This window comes from Centruroides sculpturatus, unplaced genomic scaffold (genome assembly GCF_000671375.1).
Source record: "Centruroides sculpturatus isolate CEXI.00-Female unplaced genomic scaffold, Cexi_2.0 scaffold1360, whole genome shotgun sequence".
NCBI classification, from domain to species: Eukaryota; Metazoa; Arthropoda; class Arachnida; order Scorpiones; family Buthidae; genus Centruroides; species Centruroides sculpturatus.
In genome coordinates this window covers 186566-202472 of record NW_019385513.1, presented here as the reverse complement: position 1 = coordinate 202472, position 15907 = coordinate 186566, and the positions used below count along the sequence as shown (strand labels likewise).

The window sequence follows — 15907 nt, the reverse complement described above, 5'->3', positions numbered from 1 at the left end:
TCTGGAAAAAACCAAACTGCCCAAGTGAAAGACAACACTTCCATTGTTAACATTTCCATTCTTAACACTTTCATTGTTGAAGCCTTAATTCTGTCCCTTTCCCCGTGGGGGATTTCAAAAAGTCCCTTCTTAGTGTGCATTCTCGTGACATACTCTAACTGTGTACCAAATTTCAAGTTTCAACTCCTAACTGCGCTGAAATGCTCATGATGAAATGCTTGTATACACATGCACCATCTATCGTAGGATAAATGTACTATGCCAGAAACCTTCTTGGGAGTGTATTAAACAAGTTCCCAAAGTTTCATGGCAATCGTACACATATATAATCTGCACAACAATCAAAAGAAATTGGGAATTTTTTTACTCCAGGCCTGGAGAAAACTTATAGGCCCATAGTAGTTCCTCACTCTATAAATTATTTTCACTAACAAAAAATTTTTTAGACTGCTTTTTATTTATTAATGAAGAAACATTCCACACAATTCATTTGTTCAAAACAAAAACAAAAAACATGCAAAATGGGCTCAATAGAGCTAGATAGGCCTGCTATGAAATTGTTCAAATATGATGTCACTAATTTCAAGTCCTTTTTGATTACATACTCCCTAACTATCATATTTTTCCACCAAATTTTTAAATATCTCTTTGCTAATGTCACGCTTGATCTGCTAATATTGAAATCAAGCATTTCTGTAAAATACATCTACCATACATTAATTTATACATATTTCCTGTCAAGGCAAGATAAATTTTAAAAATAGGAAATAGAAAAAAGTGAAATTCACTGATCTATCACAGAAGACAAGTCTGATGACATTGCACTAAGTAACTCTTAGACTAGTGATAAAAATCCATCCATTACAAAATCTGTACACACACTTTCCCAGTATAGACATCATATTCAAACAATACCTAATACTACATTTACACGACAAAAGTTAATTCGGCTATGATTTATCCCGCTTAAATTAACATTAACAAGGAATAACAACAACAACAGGTCAAAACAGAGTTCATATGGAATGCAAAGGAGTCACTCTACCACAGACCCACGCAAGCTCTCGACAGCACCGGCGATCCACCAAGGACAGGCGAATCCAAAGAGGAATTTCCGGCATCCATTTAAGTACCAGACACACCAAGAAAATCCAGAAAACTCCACGAGTCTGTCACGTTTTCCATCACGTTAGTGTCTAGCTGTTTTATCCATTCGGTCGCGAAATAATACCATAATAGAAGAGAAAAAAAGGATACTCTACGAAACAGAATCCACAAGGTGTCTTCTTGAATCGATCCAGACCCATGATAATTCTCTTAATGTCTCCGCATTTGGAAAACAATTCGTAGATTTGCTCTTCTGTGGTATAAAATGACAGATTACCTACGTAAAGGGTACACGACGTCAACAGTTTTCTTTCTTGTTCCACTCTACTTCCCTAATTTCGTTTTAAAACAAAATGTTAATTCGCATGTAACTGACACTTTTCGTTAGTCTCGCGGCAAAAACCGTCCATTATCTAAAGTTAAATCGTATTATTTGGAAGAGGAGTTTTACTATAAGGAGTAAAAGATGACTGACCTTGAAATGTTGGTCCCTATAAGCACTGAGATTAACACTCATAATTGCATTATAATCCCCTTTAAATACACGGCGAAGAACGNTTTATATATATATATATATATATATAAATACACATATACACAGTCTTGCACTTTTATTACTCATGTTTTTCCATTTGTGGGGGTTAAAGAATCTATCCAATGTCGATTGTTTTTCTCTCTCCTTCAGGATTTTTCAGAAGTAATTAACAACATTGTAATTGTAGAGATCCCCGAGCCTATTAAACTCAACCTGGTTTGGATGCCATTCTAAAACCGTTGTTCTGACATCCTCCCACTTCTTCAAAAAATGTTTAATAGCAGATATTGACATTAATCCTCTTTTTCAAAAGAAAACACATCTTGCTGAGTTTCTTGGTATTCTTCATTTGAGAGTTCTTGGAGTTCTTCTGTCATTAGATCAGTTTCCATTATGAGCTCTAAAATGCTCTTTATTTCTCAGATGTCATTTTCATTACTTCATTAGCAGTTTGAGACTTCTTGATATATCTTTCATAGATAAGATTGTGCCTACTGTAGACCTGTTCAAGCCACACTGCCTAGCAACATCAGACATCTTGTACCCACTTTCTACCTTGGCTATTATCTCTTACTTGGTTTCTATGGTGAGCACAGTTCTTGACACTCCTCTTTTTAGGCTCCATAATATTATCAGTTTCTTTTTTAAATAAAAAGTTCAGAAAAGCACTTACAAAAATTCAGAGAACAGAAATCAACTAGCCCACAAAAAATTATTTAAATGCAAGGCCCAGATGACATTCGAAATTTGGTATTAAAATGTTAACGAATATCTGATGGGCAGTTAAACTTTCCCATTTCGTAAATAAACCCAATGCAAAACTTAATAAGTGCCCATCCGACAGTCTCGTGAATACTATAAAAAATTATTTGTCAGAAAGGTAAACAAAAAGCTGGAATTACAAGGAAGAATTTCAAAATTCGGAGGAATATTATACTATCCGATCAGTATTACGTTGAGCATTGATGTTGACATCTGACGTCTCCCGTGCTCTGAAAGGTTTCGAATTGTTACCCAAAGACAAGGGAAAATCAATCGGTATTTGTTACTTTCCATTGCTTCTTTTTATGTTTGTTCAGTAAAGTGTTCATTGTCCGATCATAAAAATCTTTCGTGAAAGTGTTTGTTATCTGATTTGTTTGTTATCTGAACTGTTCGTTAACTGATCATCCACTGTATACTTAACTGAATGAAGTTATAAAATAGAATGCTAATGGAGAATATTTAAGATAAATCAGAGTATACTTTTCTGTTTCATTTTGAAAAATATATTAATACATTTTATAAATTTATGGAGTTCTTTATTTCTTATTGTTTTTTTAAACTCTTTCTGCCTTGTAGGCACCAAGAGGGCTTTTTTCAGGTCCACTGGTTTCTGCCAGGCCAACAATGAGGCAGCCAAGTGATGAGAGAGTGTCTCTATATATGGACCATACCCAAAAAATTCCAGGGATTGTTTGATCCATTCAGGTTTGATTCTGGTCCCCAAGAGTGGTTGGCCAAAGCCATAACTCCCTCAGCCACCCAGTCTGTCTATTTGTTATTTAAAAAAATAAATAATAATAATATCTTACCCTTCTATCTTTCAATTGCATATTAAAATCCCAATCAAATACACCTTGTTTAGAATCATAACGTGTGCCAAGATATTGTCGCAAACGAAAATCCCTGAGAAATTACAGAAAGTACAATTTTAATAAAAACTTTAAAAATAATTCTTATATTTAATTCTCCATTGACACTAATTAAGTAACTTTTAAAAGTTTAATTTAATTTCATAATTTTTAATTTAATTTTTATTTCTCACCAGCAGTTTGCAATATTAAAAGCTTCAGGTTTGGGATTTCTCCATAATTTAAATACAGCTTCTAAACCATCAATCTCTTTATACTGAATAATAATAATTATTATTAAAAATTAAAAAAAAAATTAAATAATTAACAATATAAAAAATACCTTTAATGCATTTAAATTTATAAATGGCATTTCCTTTTCCAGTTCTGAAAAATCAGTCACTAATCTAATAATAACATAAAAAATATAACAAGATCATTTCTATTATATATAATTTAACACATTTTATTATATACAAATAACATACAAATTTATAAAACAAGATACAGAATTCAGAAGTTGAAAAAATATTAATTTTATATATCATCAATACCTGTAACTTCATATAAATTCTAGAAATTCATGAACTTGATTTAAATCAAATAGAATAATTATTTTTCTTAGATATAAAAACTTTTATTACAATAAATGTGAAATTATTGTAAATCCTGGTGAGTTTATTTGAAGACCTGGGATTTTTTTGAGACTTGGGTTTATTACATTGCAACTGGAGATGAATGGTAAAAATTGAAAGAAACATCTTAATTACTCATACATTTTCTGAAGTATCAAAGCCATTTATTAACAGTATTTATGGGTTACAAATACAACATTCAGAATAATTACTGTTTTCATCCTTAACCTGATTCAGTATCTTCCAATTTGTATTACATTGTCTTTTATGTCGGTTTTGATGTTGTCCTAGGAATCAAGATCTTTACTATTGTCTGATTCAAAGTCACCATCTCTTTGGAAAGATATGGTGAATTTGAATCAAAATATTCCTAATTACCCTCTGTCTGATAAGCTATTGGCTTATAAACTCGATCATGACTAATGACTCATTATTTGACAATATTTGTAATTTTATTTCAAAAAATGTTCCTATGAACCACCTTGAAATAAAATATCTTACTCTAGACAATTTGCTCTTTACTAGGCTCCTTATCTGTCAATCTAAACTTACTGTAGCATACCTGCAGTATTTCAACATGTTTATGTTGAAGTACTGCTAGTATGCTACAAAAGGATGGTTGAGGGGTGGTTGCTACCCCAAAACCACTCCTCCTTAGCATACAAAAGTGTACAGTTGTTAGATAAATGGTTCTATACTGTTCAATGTATTCTCACCAAATTTGGCATGAATATTCTTCAAAACCCTAGAAAAAATATTGTGGGAATCCCACTCCCCAAACATCTCTGAAGTCTACTCCTTGTTAATTTTAGCCTGAGCAATTCTTTTGTGTTTTGCAGTATCATTATTATAACTACTCAGGTCAATAATTGCTTTTATCATCCTCTCCCAACATCACAAATCTTCCACTCCCTCAAAGCTGAGCAATGCAGGCACACATAGCCAGTTTCTTTTTTTTTTTATTAAAGAATGATTTCTCTAGTAAACAAACAAACNAAAAAACTTTTCCAATAATAAGTTCTTTTTAATAATAATACTTTATATCATTATGGTATGTTATATATAAATAATAAATAATAATTTGTCAGGAACGACTTGAAGGTTACTATGTAATGATTGTTTGTTACTAATGTAAAAAAATCATTGTAAAAAGTAACATCTTACAGAAATGTTTAATGTTGCTCACCAAAATAATCTAACTTAGCTGTTTGTAGATGAACAATGGAAATTATTGGTTTATATCTCAAAAAATACACACACATTTATGTAAATTAGATTGAAGGACAATTAGTTCACAATTCATTTCTAATTCTTCATCTGCTAAGCTTTGCTTAATACTTTATTAACTCTACCGTATATTTATTACAAGCAGATACTAAGAAAACAAACTGAAAGGTGAAAAATAAAAGTAGAACGCAATCATTATCTATTCAAACTAAAATCTGCGGTTGTTAAAATTATTTTTTATTTTGTCGGTATTAACGAAGGGATTTATGCAAAGGGATTTGTACACACTTCATGATACTCATGCAAAAGTTTACTAGTTATCAATAAATAATTAGATAATCAAAATGTTATTGCTTACCTGAAATGTTTCTGACGAACTCTTGTATTGACATTCACTTTATCCGTATTGAAAATTTTCTGGTTAATTCTCGTGCAAATGGCCTTCATCGTGTAAACTCCTCAGTTTGAGGTTCTCGATGACAAATAATGTCAGGAATTTTAAAAAATGACGTTCTTTTGTTCTTGAGTGAACTAGCATTACACCCAATTACACAATTCACCATAGTGATATTCGCGACGAATAAACAACACACGAACTCCAGCTAAAGTGTGCGTAAACACAAATAAAACGTAAACAAACCACAAAGATAGCGCCTGACAATTGCACATGCTCATGACGTCACTCGTGATGTCGACTTGAAACCTCTCTATAGGTAAAAATCAAGAGGGTTAAGATATAGGATTAACTTCTTTCGTAATTCGGCAACTGTTACATTCTTTAACTCCATATTTTTATAAGTAGATTAAAACTACCCGTTCAGTTTACACTATTTACTCACTACAGGAAGTTAGCTATACATCAAGCTGACATTATCACCGCAAGTAATGAAATTTAAACTGTGCACGCCCGGTTGCCTCAGCCATCCAGCTTATTTGCATGTAATACTAATGTATTACAGTCAAACCTAGGATTTCGAACTTAATTAGTTCCTAAAATTTGTTGTAAAACCGAAACAAATTTTCCCATAAGAAACAATATAAAATGGATTAATCCGTTCCCGACCCAAAAAACTTTCTTCTTTCTTTCTTATCTTTTTAGCTGTATTCCGTGCATAAAAATACCTGTAAAAGCAATATAATATACATATTATTATTTCATGTATTCTCTTTCTCTCACCGCCAACAAAGTGCTATAAATAGCGAATCAACTCTGCTTGGATGAGATGTAATCAAATCAATCAAGACTGACAAGTACTTTATTCACACTTTTGGAAATATTATGTTTCAATTTATTTGATTCCAATTTTAATTGAAATTTTATTTTTAGTTTCGGTGTAAAGGCCAGTTTTAATTATTTTGATGGGGTCATCGAAGTATTGGAAGTTGACCATCGATGACTGGCTCTGCCAAGTAGCTTGTTCGGAAACAGAGGGAGAAAAAAGAGGTTCAAAAATATGTTCGTAAACCGAATTGTTCGAAACCCAAGGTTTGACTGTTTTTATAACCAGTTTTGTTTACGTTAGTATAAAAATATAACAGCAAGCAAAGAAGTTGAGAGTTTCTATATTCATTATTGGATTGAGCAATGTCCTTCAATAAGTATCTTTCAATATTATTCACATTTGTAAATTATTTTCTAAAGCTACAACTACTCAGAAAAATGAAATTGTTAGTCTTACTTATTTAACATTACAAAAAGCTGAAAAGACAAAACACCGATAACCAAAAAGAAAATTTAAAAAATTAAGTCTAAATTTAACAATTCCCGATTTATTAAACAAAATACAATCACCACAAATATATTGTTACAAATGTGCTATGTCACATTTAATAGATAACAATTACAAGTGTAAATAGTATTACTTGACATTAAAAAGTATATTATTTTAACCTGATACTACAAGAATAATTTGTATGAAAGATGGGTTGTATATTGGCATACATTTGAACATCTGAAAATAGTGGCAATGATTATCTGGGAAAGTACTCTGTAAATATTTTGAATATTGTATAATATTTGTAATAGTTAATTACTTTATTGAGAACAATATACTGTACTTGTCTTAACAAGATATAAAGGAATGGAGTCATTCTAAAAGTATAAGGAATGCCTTTTAAAAACATTGTTTAAGTATAAATAGAACTTGCTGAATGAAAGACAACATTTACTTTCAACTTGGTACAAAGTCACTACTGATTTTTAAATGTTCTTGGATAGAATTTACTTTCTTAAAAAATATTACGATACTTTCAGTTCTCTAAATATCCACTTCTGGCCATTTATGGCTTCTTTACACGACTGCAAACCAAGATGACCTGTTTGGTGGTTTAATTCCAAACACTTTTTATGAATTTTATGATATAATACTTNCTGTAACTTCATATAAATTCTAGAAATTCATGAACTTGATTTAAATCAAATAGAATAATTATTTTTCTTAGATATAAAAACTTTTATTACAATAAATGTGAAATTATTGTAAATCCTGGTGAGTTTATTTGAAGACCTGGGATTTTTTTGAGACTTGGGTTTATTACATTGCAACTGGAGATGAATGGTAAAAATTGAAAGAAACATCTTAATTACTCATACATTTTCTGAAGTATCAAAGCCATTTATTAACAGTATTTATGGGTTACAAATACAACATTCAGAATAATTACTGTTTTCATCCTTAACCTGATTCAGTATCTTCCAATTTGGTTATTACATTGTCTTTTATGTCGGTTTTGATGTTGTCCTAGGAATCAAGATCTTTACTATTGTCTGATTCAAAGTCACCATCTCTTTGGAAAGATATGGTGAATTTGAATCAAAATATTCCTAATTACCCTCTGTCTGATAAGCTATTGGCTTATAAACTCGATCATGACTAATGACTCATTATTTGACAATATTTGTAATTTTATTTCAAAAAATGTTCCTATGAACCACCTTGAAATAAAATATCTTACTCTAGACAATTTGCTCTTTACTAGGCTCCTTATCTGTCAATCTAAACTTACTGTAGCATACCTGCAGTATTTCAACATGTTTATGTTGAAGTACTGCTAGTATGCTACAAAAGGATGGTTGAGGGGTGGTTGCTACCCCAAAACCATCCTCCTCCTTAGCATACAAAACTCCTCCTTAGCATACAAAAGTGTACAGTTGTTAGATAAATGGTTCTATACTGTTCAATGTATTCTCACCAAATTTGGCATGAATATTCTTCAAAACCCTAGAAAAAATATTGTGGGAATCCCACTCCCCAAACATCTCTGAAGTCTACTCCTTGTTAATTTTAGCCTGAGCAATTCTTTTGTGTTTTGCAGTATCATTATTATAACTACTCAGGTCAATAATTGCTTTTATCATCCTCTCCCAACATCACAAATCTTCCACTCCCTCAAAGCTGAGCAATGCAGGCACACATAGCCAGTTTCTTTTTTTTTTTATTAAAGAATGATTTCTCTAGTAAACAAACAAACTGATTTTTTCCTAATCATACGAAATATTATTTTCACAGCCTTTTAAATTCAATATCATTAAACTTAATTTAACAAATAAAATAAATATAAATATCTCAAGTCATTGAAAGAGCTTATAAGTATGCAAAACAAACCTTACAAAATGATCAGCAGTATTAATAATGTAATTAAAAGTGCTTCTTCGTATTAATGAATTTCCAAATATTTCAAGAAACAATTCTGTTCTTTCTGAAATGTTCAATTTTAATGATAAGAAATAAATTATTTATGCTCAAAATTATTTCAACATTAAACAGAATAAAAGTCACTTATTCAAGTAACTTAAAGAACACAAAATAAATATCTAAGAACAATTTTTTAACGTATTCTATCAATCTGAAAGTTAACAGATCATGAGTCCAAATGCTGCTTCAAATATGGATAATTCTGTTTGTATGCTTTTAATATGTATTTCTGTTTGGAGAATGCATTGTAATAATTATGGTCTATAGCAGTGGTTCCCAACCTTTTTTCATTAGCGTACCCCGTGACATGTCATATCTCTAGATTGTACCCCTCATTTAAGAAATTTAGTGAGTGCTCGTATTGTTAATTTTACATATTGTAACTTTAAATTAAAGAAAAAAAAGTAAATGAAAAAATGTACAATAAAGTTGTGGTTGTTGCAAGGAACATATTTTACCTAATAATTTTTTAATACTATTAGTTTGTGATACATAATATATTATTTTTTCTGCCATAATAACTAACTTTTTTCTGTACCCCTAAACAACCTATCGCGTACCACAGGTTGGGAATCGCTGGTCTATAGCATTATCACCCACTCAAAATTAAAAATAACCAATAAAAAGTGGAAGAGCAGTCTGGAAGAAACAAAAACAGTCACTTAGTGAAAAGTAGTATCACAGACATTGAATCAGTCTTGGTCCAACACAATTTTACTGTTAATAAACAAAAGTAAAATTGCTTGGGAAACTCAGTCATAAAAACTCTGAAGTTTTTTTATATTGTTGGTCATCCTTTATTTCAGGTTGGTGCAAAGTTAAAAGTTATTCACTAGGTTGGTAACCTGGTGAATAACTTTTTATTTTGATGAATAAAAAAATGTGTTTGGCAAATGGGTTATAAAAAAGCCAGGGTGACTCCTGCAATTTAATTGCATGGAAGATACCTTTTTGTTAGCATGCTTGGCAGACTATTGCTAAAGATTGCAAGCTGCTGAACATAAGGTTGCATGTTCAAGTTGTGTCTAAACATCTTCATTAACTAAAAATTGGCTAAGTGCTGCAATATTTGTATGGGTTGTGTACAACACAGTGCATTGAGTCATGCTGTGTACATGCCTGTTGATGTTGTACTTAGATCACTAAACAGAATACACCTGAATTTCATTTATTTTGATAAAATTGAAACAAAGTTTAATATATTAATTATATGTTATATTTTGAAAAACTTTGAAATTTTTGTTTTAAGCTGCTAATCTTTCCAGGATTCTTCCCTTAGCCATTTATTTATCTCCCTTAGTATTTATAAATTATATTCTTTTTATTTTGTAAAATTACTAATTCAATTTAAATTATTTTTACTTTACTTCTGCTTAAGGTTGAAATATTTTTCATTATGAAATTTTTTCTTCATTCATAAAAATAAAAATATTTTAATATTATACCTTGCAAACTTATTTTAGTAGTTGATTCCATGGCTAATTTCAATAAAATCATGTAACGTGCATAAATCTCAATGCAGTTGTCAATTATGAAGAACTGTAATTTAATCAAACAGATTATAAAAATTGTCTTTGCACTCTTACATCAAATCTTTCTCACCTGAAGATTTTTCTTTTTATGTTGATGACATTGTGATATAGATTTTAATACGTGTCGAGGATCACCAGCACCAACAATTAAAATATTTACTATTGTCCAGAATAAAATGTATAGATGTTATTTATTTTAATATATACTACATATTTCAATATTTAATTAAATTACTGTACTGTACATAAAACAATAATCTATTAATTTAAAAAAATTTTTAATTTTCAAAATTATAAAACTTAATACTTACGACATTCATTTAATAATTAGTAACTGTAATTAATTTTATTTCTTAAACTGCTTTCAGGTTAACTTACCATCAGAAATATTCACAGTAAACATCAAAGTATAATCATCAAAAATCTCACTTTCAGAATATTTTAATTCACATAAGAAAATCATAAAAAATATGTATGAATTTAAAACAATAATGTTTAAAGTCATTCTGTTTTAAAGCCTTTAAATCTGTATATGTGCTTATGGATTTAAGAAACTCTTTGAAGTATAAAAAAGGTATTATTTAGAATGCTGATGAATGGAGCATTTATGATGATGACAGGGATAAAAGTTGAGAAAAGAGCTAGACAGGCAGGATTAGTGAAATAGCCAGAAAGAATGAAATGAATAAGACTTTATTTGGGAAGATTGTAGGAGAATGTAATAAAAAAATTGAGAAATACATTGGAGTAATAAAACGGATCTTTGGCAAAAGGTTGAAGGAGTGCAATAGTGACTTAAAAACAGGTAATATGATAACAGATCTGACACATACAGGATATGATGGAAATGTACAGGTTAAGTAAGATGTGATGATGAAGGAAGAATTAGAAAATGCCAAATGGGCAAAACCTGGATTTTTAAAAAATTTAGAAAACTTAATAATAATGACTGTAAAATCTTACCAAATGCTTAGAAATGAATGATTGGAAAAGGAAAAAGAGTGGACTGTAGGATTAACAGGGGCATAATATGCTGTAAAAATGTTCATTAATCAACTTTAAAAAATTTTGGGAAAGTGTACAGAATAACCTGTGTTTAAAGAGTGTGAGTTTAAACATTTTTGTGTTAAATAGCCTTGTTATTTTGATGCTTTTCTCATGTGAAATCACCAGTAATATTTCCTACAAATAAGATTTTTATAACTATATGATTGTTTAATATTTACTGTGAATATCCCAGATGATGGATGAGTTGCAAGAACATGAAAGTGCTAGGAAGAGTGCAAAATATAAATACTGGTAAAGCAGTTTAAGGAATAAGTTATTACTATATTTGTCTTTTGTCATGTTTTGAAACCATGTCATATTTTCCATAGTTGTTCTATAAGCGCAATGTAGCGTAATAACGACCACTTGGCACAATTCACTTTGGCACAATCCACTTGGCACAATTCAATTTCAATTTTCGTTGAAACAAAGAAGTGAATCACGCCAAGTGGTCGTATTATGCTACATTGTGCTTATTTAACACAAAAGACAAATTTGTTCTATATGTTTTGCAATTTACTCAAAAAATTAAGAAAACATGAAAACGTTTTATTAAGTTAATACATTCATTGCAACTTATCTACAGTCTTTTACACAAACTATAATAACAACATAAGAATCTATAATAAATAGTCTATTCTACACAATGTAAAACTAGGATTAATGCAGAGATTTACTGGTACAAATTTTCTCAATTAACAAAAATTTCAAGCACAGATTGTAGATATAATAGCAGATAAAAATATGTACTGTACTTTAAATATACTGTAAGTGTCTTATGAAAAAATTTAAATGAATTTTCCAGAAAATAGAAAGAAAAAAAAACAAGGCGTTCATATGCTCTATATAATAAAATTTTACTTACATGTATCTTTGTTTAATTTTTGAATTTCATCTGCAATTAAACAAATGATTTGTTACAGAAGTTTTGGTATTCATTTTTATTTTACAAATCTAATCTATTAAACATTCATATAAAGAGAAGCTTTCTGTTTTATAGCTCATTCAATAATACTAAATATATATATATATATACAGACTGGTCATTTAATTTGAAGAGTAAATTTTCCCTTATTGTCAGCTTCTACAATCTAAAATTTATCATGCTCTTCCTTACATAACTCTTCCACTGACATACTTAAGCATCTATTTTTTCACAATTTACATGATTCCACATGATCCACATGATGAAGATATTAAATACATGTGTTCAAGAGATGCCACAGCTCTTCAGCATCTGATACGGATGGTGAAGAGTTGTTATTATGGTTGTGTATGTCTCCTGATAAAGAGAAGGGATTATAGAACTTTCATCAATAAGAAAGAAAGAAAGAAATCACATGTAACCAGGTCTGGTGAATAAGAATATTGTAGGACCTTAGCTAAGGAAGAGCATATAGGACATAGAGCCAATTGCTCTGAATTGTTCACTAACAATTAGGAAAATATCTACCAAAAATAACTACTGGTTATCAATATAATCCAATAAATATGGACTCCTTTGGAAAAAATTAGTTCCACTTCTGGAGTCAAAACTGTATGACTTTATTATCAAATTTATTTTAATATTATTTAAGAGATCTGCTCTCTGTAAATATTCAGCCATTCAATAAATAAATAAAAAATGCTTTTAGCTTTAATTTAAAAAAATTATAACCGATTGCATTTAAGAAATCAAAAAATTTATTTGATAAATGATTACAGGTAACTCTCAGTTTACATGGGCTCAATTTACGCCGATTCACAATAACGCCGTATGCAATTTGCCGTTTTGCGGTGTAATTCACTGATTTTCCCTGTGTGGGTAAATCTGGTGGCATGCACATGGAGTTTATCAACATACCCTTCCTTGACAGGCTCACATATATCAGTGAAATACTGGTTCAAGAGGGCCTTGTAATGTTGTTCTTTCGTGAGTACATCAATCTACTTTAATCTACATTTTTGCATAAGGAAAGCTATTCATTCAACAACAAAAACTATATATTCTAAACTTCAGTCTAAAATAGAGTGACACAGAGTCCCTATAAATTTTAGTTAAAAATAACTTTTTCCGCCCTCCATTTTCCACACAATTTTTTTTTCAAATGAAATAAAACACGGAAAATAATGTCCCATTTTTTTCTAACGACCGGTTAAAGTCATTGAAGTGTCTCCGACACACGTTTTTGAATTTTAAATATCTATAAAATAAAACTATGGTATAATTATGAGACAAAATACTGAACTAAATTATAACACGTTAAGCGTTAACTTCAAGATAGTTCTTCCGTATTAGATCCAAATCTAATTCGTCGTCGAACAAAAACATCTCGCCATGACATTCTTTAATCCAGAGATCCAAGCGTAACATCATGGGCCGTTGAGAGGGGGAAGCCGGGGATTTTACCTTGGGGCCGCAATAATCCTCATCCCTATAAATTAATGCTATTTTTACTAACAAAAAATGAAATTTTTAATAACTTCATTTTATTAATAAACGATCTACGCATTTTATTTGTTCAAAGTAAATAAAGTGTCTAAAGGAGCCTGTTCAACCCTACAAACTTTCAATGGCCTGACTACTCTAAATCTTCGGTAAGAAAGTACAGTACAAAGCTTGATTTAAAACGAAAATAGTTTTATCAATTAATGATATTTTTATTCACTTATTTTCATCTAATTATGAATTTAATATTCATTTTATTTTTTAAATAATAAATCTGTCTACAGTTGTAAATAGAATGTTGCAATATGCAAATTTTAAAAAACAAAATCGAAAAATTCACTTTAAAATCTGTCATATCGAACTTACAAATTTCTTGAAAATCTAAAGCAGGACTAAATCCCCACCAACTGACATTTCCATAGCCATTATCCATTGCTAATTCGTCTAATGCATAAATAAAATTTATAAACGACCAAACCACGTGTCAACGTAAACTTCTGTTTGTTTGCAACTATCGCCATGGTAACCATGGAGGTTATCATAGATATCGTTAAAAAAAATTTTTTTTTAATATTTAACAAATTCAATAACAGTGTCCCGAAAGTAGCAGAAAAATATAAAAATTTAACACTTATAAATAAAGTCACATTTTTTCTAATTATCACTACATGATGTTCACTTTCTTTATAAACACTAGTGATGAGCGATATTTCACTACCGATGATCTAGTTATACCGTTACTGACAAATTACCGGAAACGTCAGTGATATAATGTTTCAATATTCGGTGATTTTTGTAACTACGTTGAAGAACCGACTGTAAAAATATCAATTGTAGTTACAAAAATTTACATAGTTACATAAACAGAACAGTCGAGAGCTTGTACGAGACTCGCGGGCCTCTTTACCTTTTGTTTTTTGAACGAGTGAAATACATAGAACTGTTCTTCTATATATAATTAAGAGAGAAAACGTTGGTGTATGGCTTATATTAAGCAATGGTAATTGTTTATATCATTTTTCCGATCGAAGCCGGGTATATCAGCTAGTTATTAATATTAATAAAAAGTCTTAAGATTTTTCTGTCGGTAAAAATTACTACGGGCTCCTAAGTCTTCTCTGGACTCGGGGTAAAATCTTCAGCTCCTTCCTCTTGACAGCCTGGACTCGATCGGCAGAATATAAATCACGTGTCATAACGAAACTGATTCGGATGGGCTATGTGACAGTGAAACCGTACCGGAAAAATCACTAAGATTAAAAAATAACGGTCACCGATCACCGCAATATCGGAAAATCATCGAATCGCTCATCTTTAGACGTGTCTATCCTACTCAAGCTAAACTGACATTAACACCACGGGCGTCTGCCTGCAACTTTTCCTAGGGAAAAAAGGGATATGGTCCCATCGTAAGTATCGCCGAAATTACACAATTCCTGAGCTTTCGTATAGCGGAATAATGGTGGTGTCGGATGAGTGAGACAGAGAATAGAAATTTCCGACACTCCTTACGGAATTAGCTATAAGGTTCCACTTCCAAACCTCCTATCTCTAATTAGAATGCTTGATCCAGTGGAGTCAAGTGACTCGTTTGCCCTCCTCAGCGGACACCAGAGGTTAATTATATTAAAATATGTTATGCACCTAATTGAGTTTTAAATATGGCCCTTTAAATGATCTGTGTTTTAAATATTTTCCTGATACACCAAAGCCTTCAAGTGTCCATAGAGCAGTGGTTCTCAACCTTTCTGAGGCCGAGGAACACCATTCATATACTTTTTATTAAACGGAGCATTAGCATCAATAATTTCAAAAATTGATAAGCAATTCCATTTTTACTATTCTCAGGAAACAATAAAACAATAAACTTTAATATATTGAATAAAATAAAAACAGAATTGTCTACGAATATAGCAATGAGAATAAATTTGAATAAAAACTTTAAAATCTTTTCTTTCGTGGAACCTCGAGGTAGGTTTGCGGAACATTGGTTAAGAACCACTGCCATAGAGGTTTCAAGGTCGCATGTCACGTAATAAAATGCACGTTTGTTCGGCCCCTTCGCCATGTTTGTGGTCTAGCTTCCCC

The 15907-nt window shown here is 30.8% G+C and overlaps 1 protein-coding gene across 1 annotated transcript; it reads right to left on the bottom strand.

The window, feature by feature from the left end:
- Positions 1-2375: 2375 nt before the first annotated feature.
- Positions 2376-14391, bottom strand: LOC111639693 (dynein assembly factor 3, axonemal-like). The gene is made up of 8 exons (XM_023385613.1): positions 14186-14391; positions 12257-12286; positions 10415-10503; positions 10258-10351; positions 8723-8816; positions 3599-3662; positions 3450-3532; positions 2376-3310 (listed from the first exon to the last, which is right to left on the bottom strand). The coding sequence occupies exons 1-8, from the start codon at positions 14250-14252 to the stop codon at positions 3187-3189; spliced, it is 645 nt and encodes a 214-aa protein (XP_023241381.1). The 5' UTR covers positions 14253-14391; the 3' UTR covers positions 2376-3186.
- Positions 14392-15907: the final 1516 nt, after the last annotated feature.

Bases quoted from the DNA above. Each gene is read 5' to 3' on its own strand.
- LOC111639693 (XM_023385613.1), bottom strand. From the start codon at position 14,252: ATGGATAATGGCTATGGAAATGTCAGTTGGTGGGGATTTAGTCCTGCT. The intron at 10,352-10,414 runs GTGAGAAAGATT...ATTAAATTACAG, and splicing joins ATAAAAAGAAAAATCTTCAG to TTCTTCATAATTGACAACTG. The intron at 3,533-3,598 runs GTATTTTTTATA...ATTATTATTCAG, and splicing joins TAAATTTAAATGCATTAAAG to TATAAAGAGATTGATGGTTT.